The sequence below is a fragment of the Vombatus ursinus genome, unplaced genomic scaffold (genome assembly GCF_900497805.2).
Source record: "Vombatus ursinus unplaced genomic scaffold, bare-nosed wombat genome assembly UNPS02009205.1, whole genome shotgun sequence".
Lineage (NCBI taxonomy): Eukaryota > Metazoa > Chordata > Mammalia > Diprotodontia > Vombatidae > Vombatus > Vombatus ursinus.
The window spans coordinates 21,860,054-21,874,701 of NW_020948983.1; the positions used below are offsets into that span (position 1 = coordinate 21,860,054).

Here is a 14,648-nt window from a genome sequence, read left to right on the forward strand (position 1 = left end):
TGCAAGGCTTGATTTGTTCTTGACCTGAAAAAAGGCAAGCCCTTGTATAAAGAAAAGCAACACTTTAGTGGTTTCAGAATTTAGTCTCAAGACTAGCTTTTAATCTAAAGTTAAAATGCAATGCAACTCATTTCACTGTTGCAAAGTCTTACCATTTCAGATTCCCCAAAGCAATCTTTGCTTATTAAATTCAGAGGAACAGTGGTGTGCTGTTGCTGTTTAGTCATTTTCAGTCATGTCTGACTCTTTCTGAACCCTTCTTGGGGTTTTCTTGGCAGAGATACTGGAATGGTTTGCCATTTCCTTCTCTAGCTCATTTCACAGATAAAGAAACTGAAGCAAAGAAGGTTAAGTGACTTGCCCAGGGTCACACAGCTACTAAGTGTCTGAAGCTGGATCTGAACTCAGGTCTACCACGCAGCACTCTATCCACTGCACAACCTAGCTGCCCAACAGTGGTGGAGTGGATAGTAGACAGAGTTAGAAAACCTGGTTTGAATACCACTTCAGTTATTAACTTTGACTAATTCTAAATAATGTATAAATGGGAACTACTGTTATTCATTAAGTTATTAAAGTATCTATTGGTTTTGGTGATAGGAGTAGTGGTCCTTTTAGCATAGCATAACAAAAAAAATCTTCTAAAATGCAGATAACATGTCATATTACCTCCTAATGATTCCACCAGTACCTGCTTCAACATGTAAATTACTAACGACTATGAACTTGAAATAAAAACAGCAAAATAAATATTTTTAAACAAATACCATCTTCAAAAGATGAAACCTACTTATATATCTGAGTTATAAAGAATATATTTTGCATTAGGGTTTCCTCAAGAAAACAGGAATATTGCTTATACACACCAAATTTTCCTAATTAATGATATAAGCCTATTGTAAACTACTGCAAGGGAAAAAAAACTTGATTTATATAATCTGATTTAAGAAAACATTTCCACTAAAAGGGTAGGTATGGGGAAAAGACAAAAATAAAGAGAGAGAAGTCTTTTTAAAAATACATTTTAAATGTTATTACCCAATTGCAATTCAACAAATCTGTCACATTTTCTTTACAGAAATAAGTCAAGGACTTATGATTTTGTCCACCAAACCACATTTCAACCCATCTATAATCTAGAGCCTTACAGACTTTCCTAAAGCTCAGAGAAGTGACTGTCCTTGACTTCAAGTCTAGGGCTCTACTCACTACCAAGCTGCTTCTATACACTTATGTCTTTTAATTTTTGTAAATAACAGTCAAGGTAATAGTGTGGTATAGATGAGGACACTGTCACTGGAGTGAAGGGAAGTGAGCTGTAGTCTCTGTGAGGTTGATTACTTGTGTGACCTTGGACAAGCATCTCAACCTCTCTGACACTGTTTAATCATCTGTAAAAATGAAATGAGTACAGTAGGTAACCTCTAAGGTCGCTTTCAACACTTTAAGTGTATGGTTCCATAAAATTTAAGTAATAGTCCATAAAATAAGCTTTAGGGTAGGTATGTAGTATTAACAAACCAGTTCTAAATTTTAAAAACTGGACTATAATGGCTTGGTTTGAGTATTTCCAGAGTAACTGAAGTTTGGCTGCAGCACACTTTGCCTTATTAGTTATGTGATATTTTGACTTTTTAAACATTCCATGAAGAATACTTTCAGAGACCTGTTTTTCTTCAAAGTACAATCAAGTACTGCCTAGGCTCTTCTCCTTGCGAATTTACTTCTTTAAAAAAAAAAAGGTTCCACAAAAGATAATGTTCATTTCTGCCTTTTTTGGTTTGTTTTAGGGAGCTTCTGCTTGCCTTTTCAATTTCTCCAAAATCTCTTCTGGAGTTGTAGATGCCAAAATCTTTACCACTTTTTCACGAGATTTACCACCCTGGTTCAAAATAAAATAAAGAATGTCAGATGTAACATTCAAATGAAAGATTTTAGTCAATATAGGTGAACAACAATTTTCTCACAAATTTGTTTACATTCAACAATTCAATTCAATAAACAGTAATTAAGCCCATGTGAACAAAGCACTAGTACAAATCCTAGCCTCTGGGAAGATAAAAGAGTTTAAGTAAGACACACACTATTCTCCACAAGGAGCTTCTGGACTAATAGAAAGCTATGACATGCACACACAACTACAATTCAAAATTATTTATGACAAATGTTAGAAAGGCACATGTACTATGTGAGATCAGGGACAGAAAGGCAAGAGGGAAGGCCACTACCAACTGAAAAGATCCAAGAAGGCCTTCCTAGAGAAAGAGATACAGAGTTAGGCTTTAAAAAAGGTAGCAATGGGGGCAGCTAGATGGTGCAGTGGATAGAACTCCAGGCTTGGAGTCAGGAGGACCTGAGTTCAAATCCAGCCTCAGACACATAACACTCACTAGCTGTGTGACTCCGGGCAAGTCACTTAACCCCAATTGCCTCACCAAAAAAAAAAGGTAGGAATACAACAAGCAGAGAGGAAGACATTAAAAACACAGGGAACATCATGAGTAAAGTAGTGGAGGTAGATAAGTTCAGAATGTGTACAGGAAAGGGTGAGTAGTCTAGTTTGGCTGAAGCATAGTATATGAGGAAGGCAATAATATAAGATAAGACTGGAAGGCCTCAAATGCTAAGAATGGAAGTCTGAACTTCATAATAGGTAATGGGAAGCCACTAAGGATTTTGAGCAGAAGAGTGACATGACTAGATCTATGCAAAAGCAAAACAAATCTAGCAGCCATATGATAGTTTAGAAGCCAATAATAGAATGAATCAGGTAAGCAGTTAAGAGTCTGTACTTGTATTATGCCAGGGAAAATAGAAAGATCAATATAAAAGATTACAGAAGTAAATTTTGTTTAAAAAATTGTAAATTGACATCTTTTATTTTTATATCACTGTCAGTTCTAAATACACCTTCCCTCTTATCCATCCCTTGTAAAAAAAGAATAAAAATGCAGAATAAAAAAAAAACTGGTTCTGCAATTTGTGACTTTTAACAAGTAATTTAATCTTTCTAGGCCTCAGTTTCATCTGTAAAATGATGAGATTGGGGACAGTTAGGTGGCACAGTGGATAAAGCCTGCCTTGGAGGCAGGAGGACCTGAATTCAAATCCAACCTCAACACCTGACACTTACTAGATGTGTGACCCTGGGCAAGTCACTTAATCTCAATTGCCTCACCCCATCCCCAACCCCCAAAAAGATGAGATTAGATTTCTTTTTTTTTCTTTTTGGTCTGAACTTATGACTTCATTACTTTAGGGAATTCCTGGTAAGAAAACTCCCTCTACCAATTCAGATCAGCAACTCTTCTGCAATTTACAATGTTAAACTACCTGGTGAACTGAGAGGTTAAATGACTTGCCCAGAGTCACACAGCCAGTATCTGTCAGAGGTGGGACTCCAATCCAGGTCATCTTGACTCCAAGACTGCTCTTCATTCACTTTGCCATGCTATCTATCCTAACTTTCAGGGCAGCTCTCATTTTAATTTTTAAATCCTGTAATCCTAGTCTGATAAGTTTTCAAGAATGACGGAAGTGAGTTACCAGAACTCTCTTTGGGTTACATCAATTTTCTCAGTGCAGTAGGAGCCAAAGGCACTACTTTAAAGTGTGTTGGACTAGGCTAAAGAAGAGAAGATTTGCATTAATTGTGGTAGGGAATTAGGTAGAAAGGCCATAAGGGAAGACTGCCTAGCATCAGTGAGGGGCCAGTTAAGGTCATGCACCTAGTTTATGATGGTTAAGATTAATTTTGTGACTAATACTAATGGAACTGCCAGTTAAGGTCATGTACCTAGTTTATGGTGGGTAAGATTAACTTTGTGACTAATGCTAATGGAACTGCCTCAGTGACATCCCAAACTGGATAACCCTTAGGCAAATCAAATTTAGCAAAACAGAACTCATCTTTCTCATTAAGACCTCCCCTCTTCCAACTTCCTTGTTATTGTGGAGGGCACCAAGATCCTAACTGTCCAGGCTCAAGGCTTGTGTCATTCTCAATTCCTTTCTCAAACTTACTCCACATAACCATAACACATGTTATTTCTCTTCGATGAAGACTATAAGCTCATCATTGTAGGCAAGCAATATTATTACCACTACTACTACTACTACTACTACTACTACTACTACTAGTACTACTACTACACCAACACTATGTGCCAGGTACTAGGCTAAGTGCTTCGCAATTATTATCTCATTTGATCCTCACAACAACCCTGGGAGGTAGGTGCTATTATTACCCCCACTTTACAGAGGAGGAAACTTAGGCAAATAGAATTTAAGTGCTTTGATTTGGATTGAAGGGGAGAAGAACTCTGCAGATAGGAAAACTACCTAGGATGTAATAGTGTTTACAGGATCCTGCACTAGAGTTAATTGGAACCCAGAAGAGACAAATTCAAATGTATTTCGAAGAAAGAATGACATAAATTAGTGACTGATACACAGGTTTTTCACTAGTTGAGTGGGGGAGGAGGAAAGATTTGGCTCATAAAGTGATTGATGATGTATAACAAGAGCATATATATATATGAGACATACCTTATCTAAGACAACATCACTCTTCCTAAGTTCTAGGACCTTGGCAAGATACCGACACAGTTCTGCATTAGCCTCTCCTTCTGATGGAGGTGCAGCAATAGCTACACTTATGTTTTCAGTTGTCACATCTGTAACAAAAACAGTTTGAAATTTTGAGCTAAAGGTGCTCATTTTTAAACATATTAGTTAAATCAGATATAATTAAGGAAACAACACAAAATATAAATCTGGGTTTGTTTGTTTTTTTAACCAATCTATGATTTCATTAGTATAGAGAATGCCAGGTAAGGCTTCCTATACCTGCTTAGCAGCTTAGCAACTAATAAATGCTAAGAGAGTTGCTTGGGGACTGTGAAGATAAGTGATTTAAAAAAAATCTATTCTCTCTCCCTTCTATAAGCCCCTCTCCCACCAATTGGGAAAAAGAAAAACAAAACCCCTGTAACAATATACAGTCAATCAAAACAAACTCCCACATTAGCTATGTCCAAAAAAATATGTCTCATTCTGCACCCTTAATCCATCACCTCTGTGTCAGGAGGTGGGTAGCACGTTTCATCATCAATCTTCTGGAATCATGGTTGTCATTGCCTTGATCAGAGTTGTTAAGTTTTTCAAAGTTGTTTGTCTCTACAATGCTATTGTAACAGAAATTGTCCTTCTGCTTCTACTCACTTCACTGCCATTGTTGTTGGTTAGTTGCTTTCATTTGTGTCCAACTTTTCATGATGCCATATGGGGTTTTTTTGGCAAAGATAGTGGAATGGTTTGCTATTTCCTTCTCCAGCTCATTGTACAGATGAGGAAATGGAGGTAAGCAGGGTTAAGTGACTTGCCCAGGGTCACACAGTTAGTACCTAAGGCCAGATTTGAACTCAGAAAGATGAGTCTTCTTGATTTCAAGCCGAGTGCTTTATCCACTTCGCCATCCAGTTACTTGTACTCACTTCACTATGTATTAATTCATACAAGTCTTCCCAACTTTCTCTGAAACCATCCCTTTTTTCATTTCTTATAGCACAATAGTATTCCATTAAATTTATATGCCATAAATTTTTAGCCATTCCTTAATTGATGGACACCCTCTTTAGTTTCTAGTTCTTTGCCACTACAAAAAGATCTAATTTTTTTTTTTTTTTTACATATAGGTCCTTTCCTCTTTCTTTCTTTTTTTTTTTTGGTGAGGCAATCAGGGCTTGTTGACTAGCCCGGGGTCACACAGTTAGTAAGTGTCAAGTGTCTGAGGCCAGATTTGAACTCAGGTACTCCTGACTCCAGAGACAGTGCTCTGTCTACTGCACAACCGAGCTGCCCCGAAAAATTTAATTGTAAAAAAGGGAAAACTGTGGTATACAGCAGAGGTGTCAAACATGGGCTGCATGTGGTCCACAACATCAGATTAAACGAATCTGATTAAAATGTGATTTGGAAATATTTAACAAAATTTTAAAAATACAATAAAACATCAATAACATTTAAAAAAAAAAAAAAAGGTAAGTGATTAACCCAGAGTCACACAGCCAGTCTATGTAAGAGGAGAGACTTGAACCTCAGTCTTTCTGATTCTGAGGCTAGCTCTCTATCCACTATATCATGCAGCCTCTCAGAGATAAATATGCCCCTTAAACTGAATTTTCTCCCTCAATCCCACAGCTTCATCTACCACTTTTATGCAGGTGACTCCCAAATCTCTATCATCAATCCTGGTCTCTTCTGAGCTTCAGACCCACACCTCTAACAGAACATCTCAACATGGATGTGTCCCACTGACACTCCAAGTTTATTATGTTCACAACTGAGCTGCCCCCTACTCCCCATCCTTGAAACAACTCTTCCTTCTGACTTCATTATTTCTGTCTGTACAACCACGCAGAAACTGTCAAAACCTTGGTGTTATCTTTGACACTTTGCTTTCCCTTACTTCTCAAATTTAATCAGTTAGTAAAAATCCTGTTGATTCCACCTCCACAACATCACAATCCCAAACTGCAACTCCCTTAACCTAGGCTGTCATTAGGTATCTCGTTACCACCCACCTAGCCAATTTCAACTGCCTCCTAAAGAACTTCCAGCCTCTAGCTTCTCTTATCTCACTCTCATCTGTCCATCACACTTGTACCAGAATAATCTTGAGACTTAAATCCAGTAATGTATTTGCTCAAAAATTGTGGTGATACCATACTGCCACTAGACTACAACACTGTGGCCTAGCATTCAAGGCCTTTCAAGGTCTAGCACTAGCCTATTTTTCCAACCTTAGCTCACATTACTTAGCCCCACACACTACACACCAACAAAGCAGAACATGTATTGTACTCTTATGCCTTTGTGCTATAGGCTATTGCCTATGCCTGGAATGCTCACACTCCCTTTCTTCACACGCTAAACTCCTACCTGGCCTTTAAAACCTAAGTGAAGTACCACTTTGGGTAAGGCTTTCCTAATCCCCCGATAGGTAACAATTTTCTCCTTTGGACTTCATACCAGTTTTACAATTCTAAAAAAGCACATATTACATAATATTATATATTATTTTTATCTGTATATGCTATCCTCCTACTCAACTGTAAATTCCATGAGTGCAGGGACAATCTAAGTTTTACATTTTTCCCCAACTGCCCAGCAGGGCTCTACAAACAGAAGGCACTTAAGAGCTGAGTCTTGAATGAAGAAATAAATACAGAAGACACCAGAATAGGCCTAAATCACTATAGGCAGTATACTACTATATATTCAGGCAATTAGGAGAGTATATGGTAAACAACAACAAGTTCTAGTCCTAGCTATGTCACACTTAGCTTTGTGACGCTGGGCAAGTCAAACAACCTCACTGGACCTAATTTACTGATCCACAAATTTAGACTTGACTAAAATCATTCATTCAATCACACACCAAACAGGTAAGTACTTATTATGTAAAAGGCACTGAGTATCATTTCTAGCTCTAAAATTCAATTCTACAAATCAGAATCTATGGGACCAAAATGAACTGGATGAAAATTTGAACTTGCTCTACAGAAACTGTTCACACTGTCTCGCTACCAGCCCCCAAACCAATGCTACCTCATAGAGAACAATCTGCCAATATTGTCTCAATGTTACTTAGAATCATAAGATTTGGAGCTGAAAAATTCTTCAGAAGTCTTCTAATCCAATCAAATTAATTTACAGATGAGGAAACTAAGGCCCAGAAAACTGAAGTGTCCTACTTATAATCAAACAAGTAGTAAATGACAGAACTGAGATTCAAACCCAGAACTTCTAACTTTAAATCCATAGCTCTTCTCAGCTGCCTCACGAACCAGTTAGTCTTCTATCCCAGCCCCTCCCTCAGAGACTTGTTTAGGTCACTTGTGGTTAGACAAGGCAGAGATTCATTGAATTTCAGAGTTGGAAGGGACCTCAATGGCTATATAATACAACACACATCTGAAGAAAACTTTCCCTTCAACATAAATGAGTGGTTATCCAAATGGATTTAAAATATCTGCAACGTGGGGAAATCTACCTGTCAGCCCATTCCACTTTAAGAAAGCTCTATTTGTCAAAAAGTTTATATATTGTCCCTCTACAATTTTCACTCACTGCTTCTACTTCTGTCTTCTGAAGCTAAACAGAATAAGCCTAATCTCTCTTAAACCAAGTCAAATTTCACTACCCTGGGGGCCTTTTCCTGAAGATTCTCTAATTTATAAATGCCCTTCCCAACATGTGGCTCCCAGAACTGAAACAATACTCCAGATATGGTCTGACAAGGGCAGGGTACAGCAAGGCTATCCCCTTCCTATATTCCTAGATGCCATAATCCTTTGAATGTAGATTGTATTAAATTTTTTAGTTGCCATAGCTAACTCATACTGAATTTGCATTCTACTAAAACCCTAAGATCTTTTTTAACCTGCTACCTAGTTATGATTCCTCCACCTTGTACTCAGGTTTAAAAAAAAATCAAATTTACAATTTTAATTAATTAAATTTTACTTTTACAAATTTAATTTTTTTTCCTATTAAACATAGTCACCATCTTAGTTCTGGCCTTTACCACTTATTGCTAGACAATTAAAATAATAGCTGGCACTTATATAGCACTTTAAAGTTTACAAAGTGCTTTATAAATATTATCTTATTTGATCTTCACAATAACCTTGAATGCCTAAGTCCCACGTTATGAGGGTAGGAGTAGGGGAAGAAAAGTCAGATACTGAGCTCCCTGAGAAATGAGGAGAGGTCAGTAGTTAACAGCTGTTTTGATCTGAATGATAAATATTGAACTTCAAAGGAGACACTGTTGAGTGATGTCAACAAAAGGAGAGTCTGGAAATGGCAGTGGGGAGCAAATTCAGAGCATATTCTGACTTCCCATCCAGGACCAATGTGATGTGGTCGGTAAAGGGGCAGTATGAGAGAAAACTGCAGCCACTGATGGAGAAGATGGCCAAGGCTGCAGTGCCACCTGGAGGATGCTGGGTCTCTGTGTGTAAGTAGATAAGGAGTACGAGAGGAAAAGGTGTAGAACGAAGGGAAGGTTGTTAATTACTGAACAGGAATTATAGTGGGCTAAAAGACAGGCAGACTTAGGGGACTTGGGAGGGGTGGGGCTGAAAAGGATAGAGAAAAGTAGGTGAGTGGATGGGAGTAGTTTACTCCTAGGCAGCTGGTGATTCAGTAACATAGGGAAAAGGAAGAGTAACAGGTCAATGAGTTTTTACCGCCTAGGCACAGAGAAAAGCAGAGGTGAAAATCTAGGTCTCTCAACTCCTAGTTCAGGGCTATTTCTACTATACCATGATACTTTTTTTTTTTTTTACTTCTCATATAATTTCCCTAACAACTTAAATACTTCCATAACTGGAAGGGAACAAGTTAAAGTTAAACAACAGCTAAAACCTAAATTCCAGATATGACAACAATAATTTCTGGCATCTACGTAGCAATTTAGAGTTCACAATATGCTTTCTATACATCTTTTTCACTTGATACTTGTATTATCTATCTCACAAGACTATATTATTATCTCCATCTTAGAAATGAGGAAACTGAGACAGAAAAAACTTAAATGTCATGATTTGAACACAAGCTAGTACTGGTTAGAAGGATTTGAACCCAGGTCCCTCAATTCCAATTCTAGTGTTCTTTCTACTATCCTATACTGAATCTTTCACAAGTCCCATGGTATTGAACGTAATATTTAAAAAGAATCCAGATAATGACCTCTTAGAAAATTTTCTATATTTATAATATAGTGTATTTAAACAAACTGGGGTACATGAATGCAATGGAATATTACTATGCTGTAAAAAATAAAGTCTTGGGTTTTTTTTGCAAGGCAATTGGAGTTAAGTGACTTGCCCACCAGAGTCATATACTGCATATAACACTACTAAGTGTTATGTGTCTGAGGTCACATTTGAACTCTGGTCCTCCTGACTCCAGGGATGGTGCTCTATTCACTGTGCCACCTAACTGATCCAGAAATAAAGTATTTACTGATGCAGAGGGAATATAATAAAATTATAAAAATCAAGCATGATTCTAATGAAGGAATATGAGAAGACAGCCCCAACCCACCTCTTCATGAAGGCAGAAGGTCTACAGGAGTTGTATATGTTTTCAGTTGTACATGTTTTTTAATGTATTGATCAGCTGTGCTAATTTTCTTCCCCTAAAAAAATACTACTTATTATATGGGATGCCTATGTTGGAATAGGAAAGAGAAGGCTAGTGGGGAAATCCAAAAGGATAGAAGATGCAAGAAACACAAGACATCAATAAGAACTTATTTTTAAAAATGCAGTGTACTAATTTTCAAAACAATGATAACATATAATAGGTTGGCAGCTTATTTTAGTCTAGAATTTAGAAATGGAGAAAATAGCTTCTAGCTTTTAAATCCTCAGATCCTAGAACCTCTTAATTTCATGATCAATCCCGTGCTGTAGAAGTAAGAGACAAATGTATTGGCAAAACAAGTTCATAACTATACAAGTTAGAGTAAATAATGTATGTAGGGCCATAAACCCTTCACATACTTAGTAGGCAACATGTGAATTCAACTACTTGGTTCAAATATACCTGTTATGGCATTTTGTTTGGAACCAGGTTTGGCATGAATGGCTATTGTGATGGAACCACTCTGATCAACTGCCACAGGTCCAGTGGGAGGAAGTGGTTTCACTGGCTCCTTATTCTGGCCTTTCCCCTAAAAAACAATAACAACATCACCTTAAATTTATACAGTGCTTTATGGTTACAAGTACTTTCACATACATAACTTTATCTGATTCTTAGACAACTACCCTCTTCAAATTTATACAGAAGACATCTTGTTTGTACAGAGTTGTTTGCAAGTGGTCTACCCAATTAGACTGTGAGCTCCTTGACACAAGGACTGCTTTGGCCTTTCTTTGTGTCCTAAGCACAAGTGCCTGGCATAATAAATACCTGTTGACTTGACTTCTCATACTTTACTCTTATGACAATTTTACATTGGGATACTTCATTCCCCCAATATACTAAGCATATTGGGCAATGTGGTACACTAAAAAGAACACTGGATTTGGAGTCACAGAACTTAGTGACTTCTGCTGGTTACATCTGTCTGACCTTGGGCCAGTGACTTAACCTCCCTAGACCTCAATTTTTTCATTCAGCTACCTTATTTTACCGTAAGAGGACTTATAAGTCCTTGCCAGTTCTAAATCTGAGTTTTCTGCCTCATGAACTTTCCCCACCTCACTGCCTTTGTTCAGTTTCCTCCCTCTCTCTGAAAGGCCTTCTCCTCTAACCCAGTGCATCAAATCCTATCTATCTTTAAGGCCCAGTTCAAATGACATCTCTGCTGAAGTCTTCCTGTTTACCCTCCACTCAGCATGCAAAATTGGAATAATCTCCTTCTCTGAACAACACCCCCCACCTCTGTAAATGTCCTATGAAATTTTTAACTTATGGCAGTCTTGTATTATAGTTATTTGTATCTGTCTTATTTTCCCTATTATATTGTAAGCTATGTGAGAATAAGGAACATGTAGTTATAGTCCCCCAAAAGCCCCCTGGCATTCTTTTAATGTCTATAAATGCATTAATTCAACAACATTAAGTGTCTATTATATTCAAGGCACAGTGTTAGATACAGATACAGATATGAAAGAGTTTGTTCTCATGGAGCTTACTACCCAATAGGAGACATAAGACACATACAAAGCAACACGCTACACTGCAGAATGTGAAAAATAAAGAATAGATCCAAAGCACTATGAGAAATACGAAGGAGGAAGGTGATCAATTTGACTTAGGGACATAAGGACAAGCTTCGTGGAGGTGGCGCCTAATTTAGGCTTTGAAAAAAACTACAAGGACATAGAATGACTCCATACATCACGGCAGTAAAGATTAGAATGAGATTGGGAAACAATGTCGAGTTTGGTTAATGGTTCAGTTTAGTCAAAACTTCAAAAGTGGGAAGGGGAGTAAACTTTGAAGGTTACTCTCTATGTGACCATGAGCAAAAGTTCTCTTGCATGAGGTTTCTTTAACTCTAAGACAGGAATAACAATACTTGAGTTATCCACTTTTCTTTTTTTTTTTTTTTGGTGAGGCTTTTTGGGGTTAAGTGACTTGCCCTGGGTCACACAGCTAGTGTCAAATGTTTGATCTGAAGCAGGATTTGGACTCAGGGCCTTCTGACTTCGGGGCGCTGCTCTATCCACTGTGCCACCTAGCTGCCCCAGAGTTATCCACTTTTCAAATGTTCATTCTGAGGAAAGGGTTTTGTAATCCTTTAAGTGCTCCATCAATATGAGTAGATTATTATTATAATTAAGGATAGAAGGGTAGAAGAGGACTTCAACAAAGAGCAGTAGAAGAGACTGGAGCCAGACTGTAAGAGGCCCTGAATACTAGATAAGTATTATGGGTAATGGGGAAATGCTAAAGATTTCTGAGCAGGGGAATGATATGCTCAGACCTGTGCTTTAAATTTTTACTGTGGCACTTGTGTGAAGGACAGATTGGAAAAAAACCACTTAGGAGACTATCCCATAGTGCAGGCAAGATGTGTTAAAAAGTGTTAGGGTGAATAAAAAGAGATATTAGAAGTATTTTTGAAGTAGAATCAACAGCACTTTGCAACTAGTTGGATGTAACAGGGTGAAGAAAGAAAGAGTAAAAAATAACTAAACTTTTGAGCATGGATAACTGGAAGGTGGGCATCATTAAGAGGAAATGCAAGGTTTTTTGGTGGAGATATTTGTTTCCACAGGTTTGATATTAGCTGTTGGCAAGGTATTCAGTTAGAGAACAAGCCAGTAATTGGAAAAATGGGACCAGAGCCCTGGGGAGAGTTTGGGGCTGGAGACATATTTTGGAAGTCATTTTCATATTCAACAAACATTTTATTAAACGCTTACTATATGCAAGGTCCAAAATGATACTACACATAGTGCTGGACTTGCAGTCATGGGACCCACATTTGAATACTGGCTCTGAAACTGTGTAGCCTTCAGCAGGTCATTGAAACTTAGGATGAGATCACAGATTTAGATCTGGAAGGGGCACTAGGGGCCACTTCGTCTAACCTCCTCATTTTGTAGATGAGGAGACTGAGGCCCAGGAAGATTAAGTGACAGGCCCAAGGTCACCTAGGTGGCAGAGTCCACTGACTTATGTCCATCATCACCCGGTCCACTGTACCATCCCGCCTCTCTTAGGGATTTCCTCACCTGTAAAGCCCTTTTGAGGCACTACGTCACTGGGTTGCTGTGAGCAAAGTTCTTGGAAACCTGAAAGCCTTAAATCAACGTGAGCCAACATGATAAGAACATGAGTGCCGGCTGTGAGGAGTTTAAAACCTAAGACACTTTTCACCAAAAATACGCTACCAGGCGGAATGTCACAAGGGCCAAGCGAAGCCCAGGCCCGAACGACCCAAAAAATAGGACCTGCCCTGACACCAGGGCTCTTTCACCTTTCTGGGCCTCAGTTTCCTCATTTGGAAAACGAGACCGATGACCAGGAAAGTGACCACTAAAATGACCACGAAGCACCCCCTCCCGCAGCCCCGTCGGGTCAGTGCAAAGGCTAGAGCACGAAGGAGTCGGAGATCCGAGTCCCAGGCCAGGTTCTGCCTCACACACGTCGCGAAGCTGCTCGGGGCCTCAGTGTCCCCGTCTGGAACGTGAAAGGGCCGACACTGAGGGCGCCTCGAGGATCCTAAACTTTCTCGTATAGGGCTTCCCCCCAAGACGCACGTCGCGGCACAAGCCCTGCCCAGGCCCACTGACCTTCTTGGGCATCCCCGCGCCAGAAGCAAGCCTGGCCGCCGCCGCCGCCTTGGCGCCGACCCGGGCTCCGTCAGCCCACCGGCAGATGTAGAGCATGAGCCGCTGGGTCTTCTCCGCCCGAAAGAGCCGCTGCTTGGTGGGGCGGCCTCCGCGCCTGCGCGGCCCTCACGCCTGCGCTCTGCCGCACGGGAGGACGGGACCAAAGCGCAGCTTCCGAGAGAAGGCTGGAGCGCAGACCGAGGTCCGCCCCCAGGCACCGCACTAGCGGCTCAGCCCGGTAGGGAGCCGCCCTCGGAGGGCGTGGCCCCGGCCCGGGCCCCTCCAGGACCCCGATCTTCGAGTAGAAATGAATATAGAGATCTAGGGTTTACTTTCATTCACTGTCCCCCCCCCACCCCCCCCATGACTGGAATTCTCTTTTGTCGTATTTGGGAGACCCAGATTCCTTCAAGTCACAGACAGCTAAACTACCCTCAGTTGATATGTCCACTCACGGTGGTGGTTCGTCGTCTCCCCGACTGTCAACTACTTTAATAGGGGCTTTTGTTTTAACCTCTGTAGTGTCAGCAGTTAGCAATGTTAGCAAAGTTGGTAACGTGGTAGGCACTTAATCTTTGTTAACTGGACTAGAAGCCAGTCAGTGGAAAGCTTAGGTCTCTAACACAGGGTAGGGAAATACTGATGCTTACTGGGTGGGAAATAGATAATCCAGAAAAAAAAAAAGCCTAAGAAACAGCAGCAGGACATGTAAAAGGAGGTCCAGGAGAAAGAACAGTGAAACCAAAGGAGGAAGTATCCAGAAGGGGAAGGGTAATCAATAGT

The 14,648-nt window shown here is 39.6% G+C and overlaps 1 protein-coding gene across 1 annotated transcript; it reads right to left on the reverse strand.

Annotated features, from left to right (window-relative positions):
* Positions 1-380: 380 nt before the first annotated feature.
* Positions 381-13,922, reverse strand: CUNH15orf40 (chromosome unknown C15orf40 homolog). The gene is made up of 4 exons (XM_027851929.1): positions 13,827-13,922; positions 10,621-10,747; positions 4,549-4,676; positions 381-1,882 (listed from the first exon to the last, which is right to left on the reverse strand). Exons 1-4 carry the CDS (start codon positions 13,920-13,922, stop codon positions 1,787-1,789), a joined length of 447 nt encoding a protein of 148 aa, XP_027707730.1. The 3' UTR covers positions 381-1,786.
* Between the last annotated feature and the right edge of the window lie 726 nt (positions 13,923-14,648).

Bases quoted from the DNA above. Each gene is read 5' to 3' on its own strand.
- CUNH15orf40 (XM_027851929.1), bottom strand. From the start codon at position 13,922: ATGCTCTACATCTGCCGGTGGGCTGACGGAGCCCGGGTCGGCGCCAAG. The intron at 10,748-13,826 runs GTCAGTGGGCCT...ATTGTTTTTTAG, and splicing joins GCGCGGGGATGCCCAAGAAG to GGGAAAGGCCAGAATAAGGA. The intron at 1,883-4,548 runs GTATGTCTCATA...ATTTTGAACCAG, and splicing joins GTGATGTTGTCTTAGATAAG to GGTGGTAAATCTCGTGAAAA.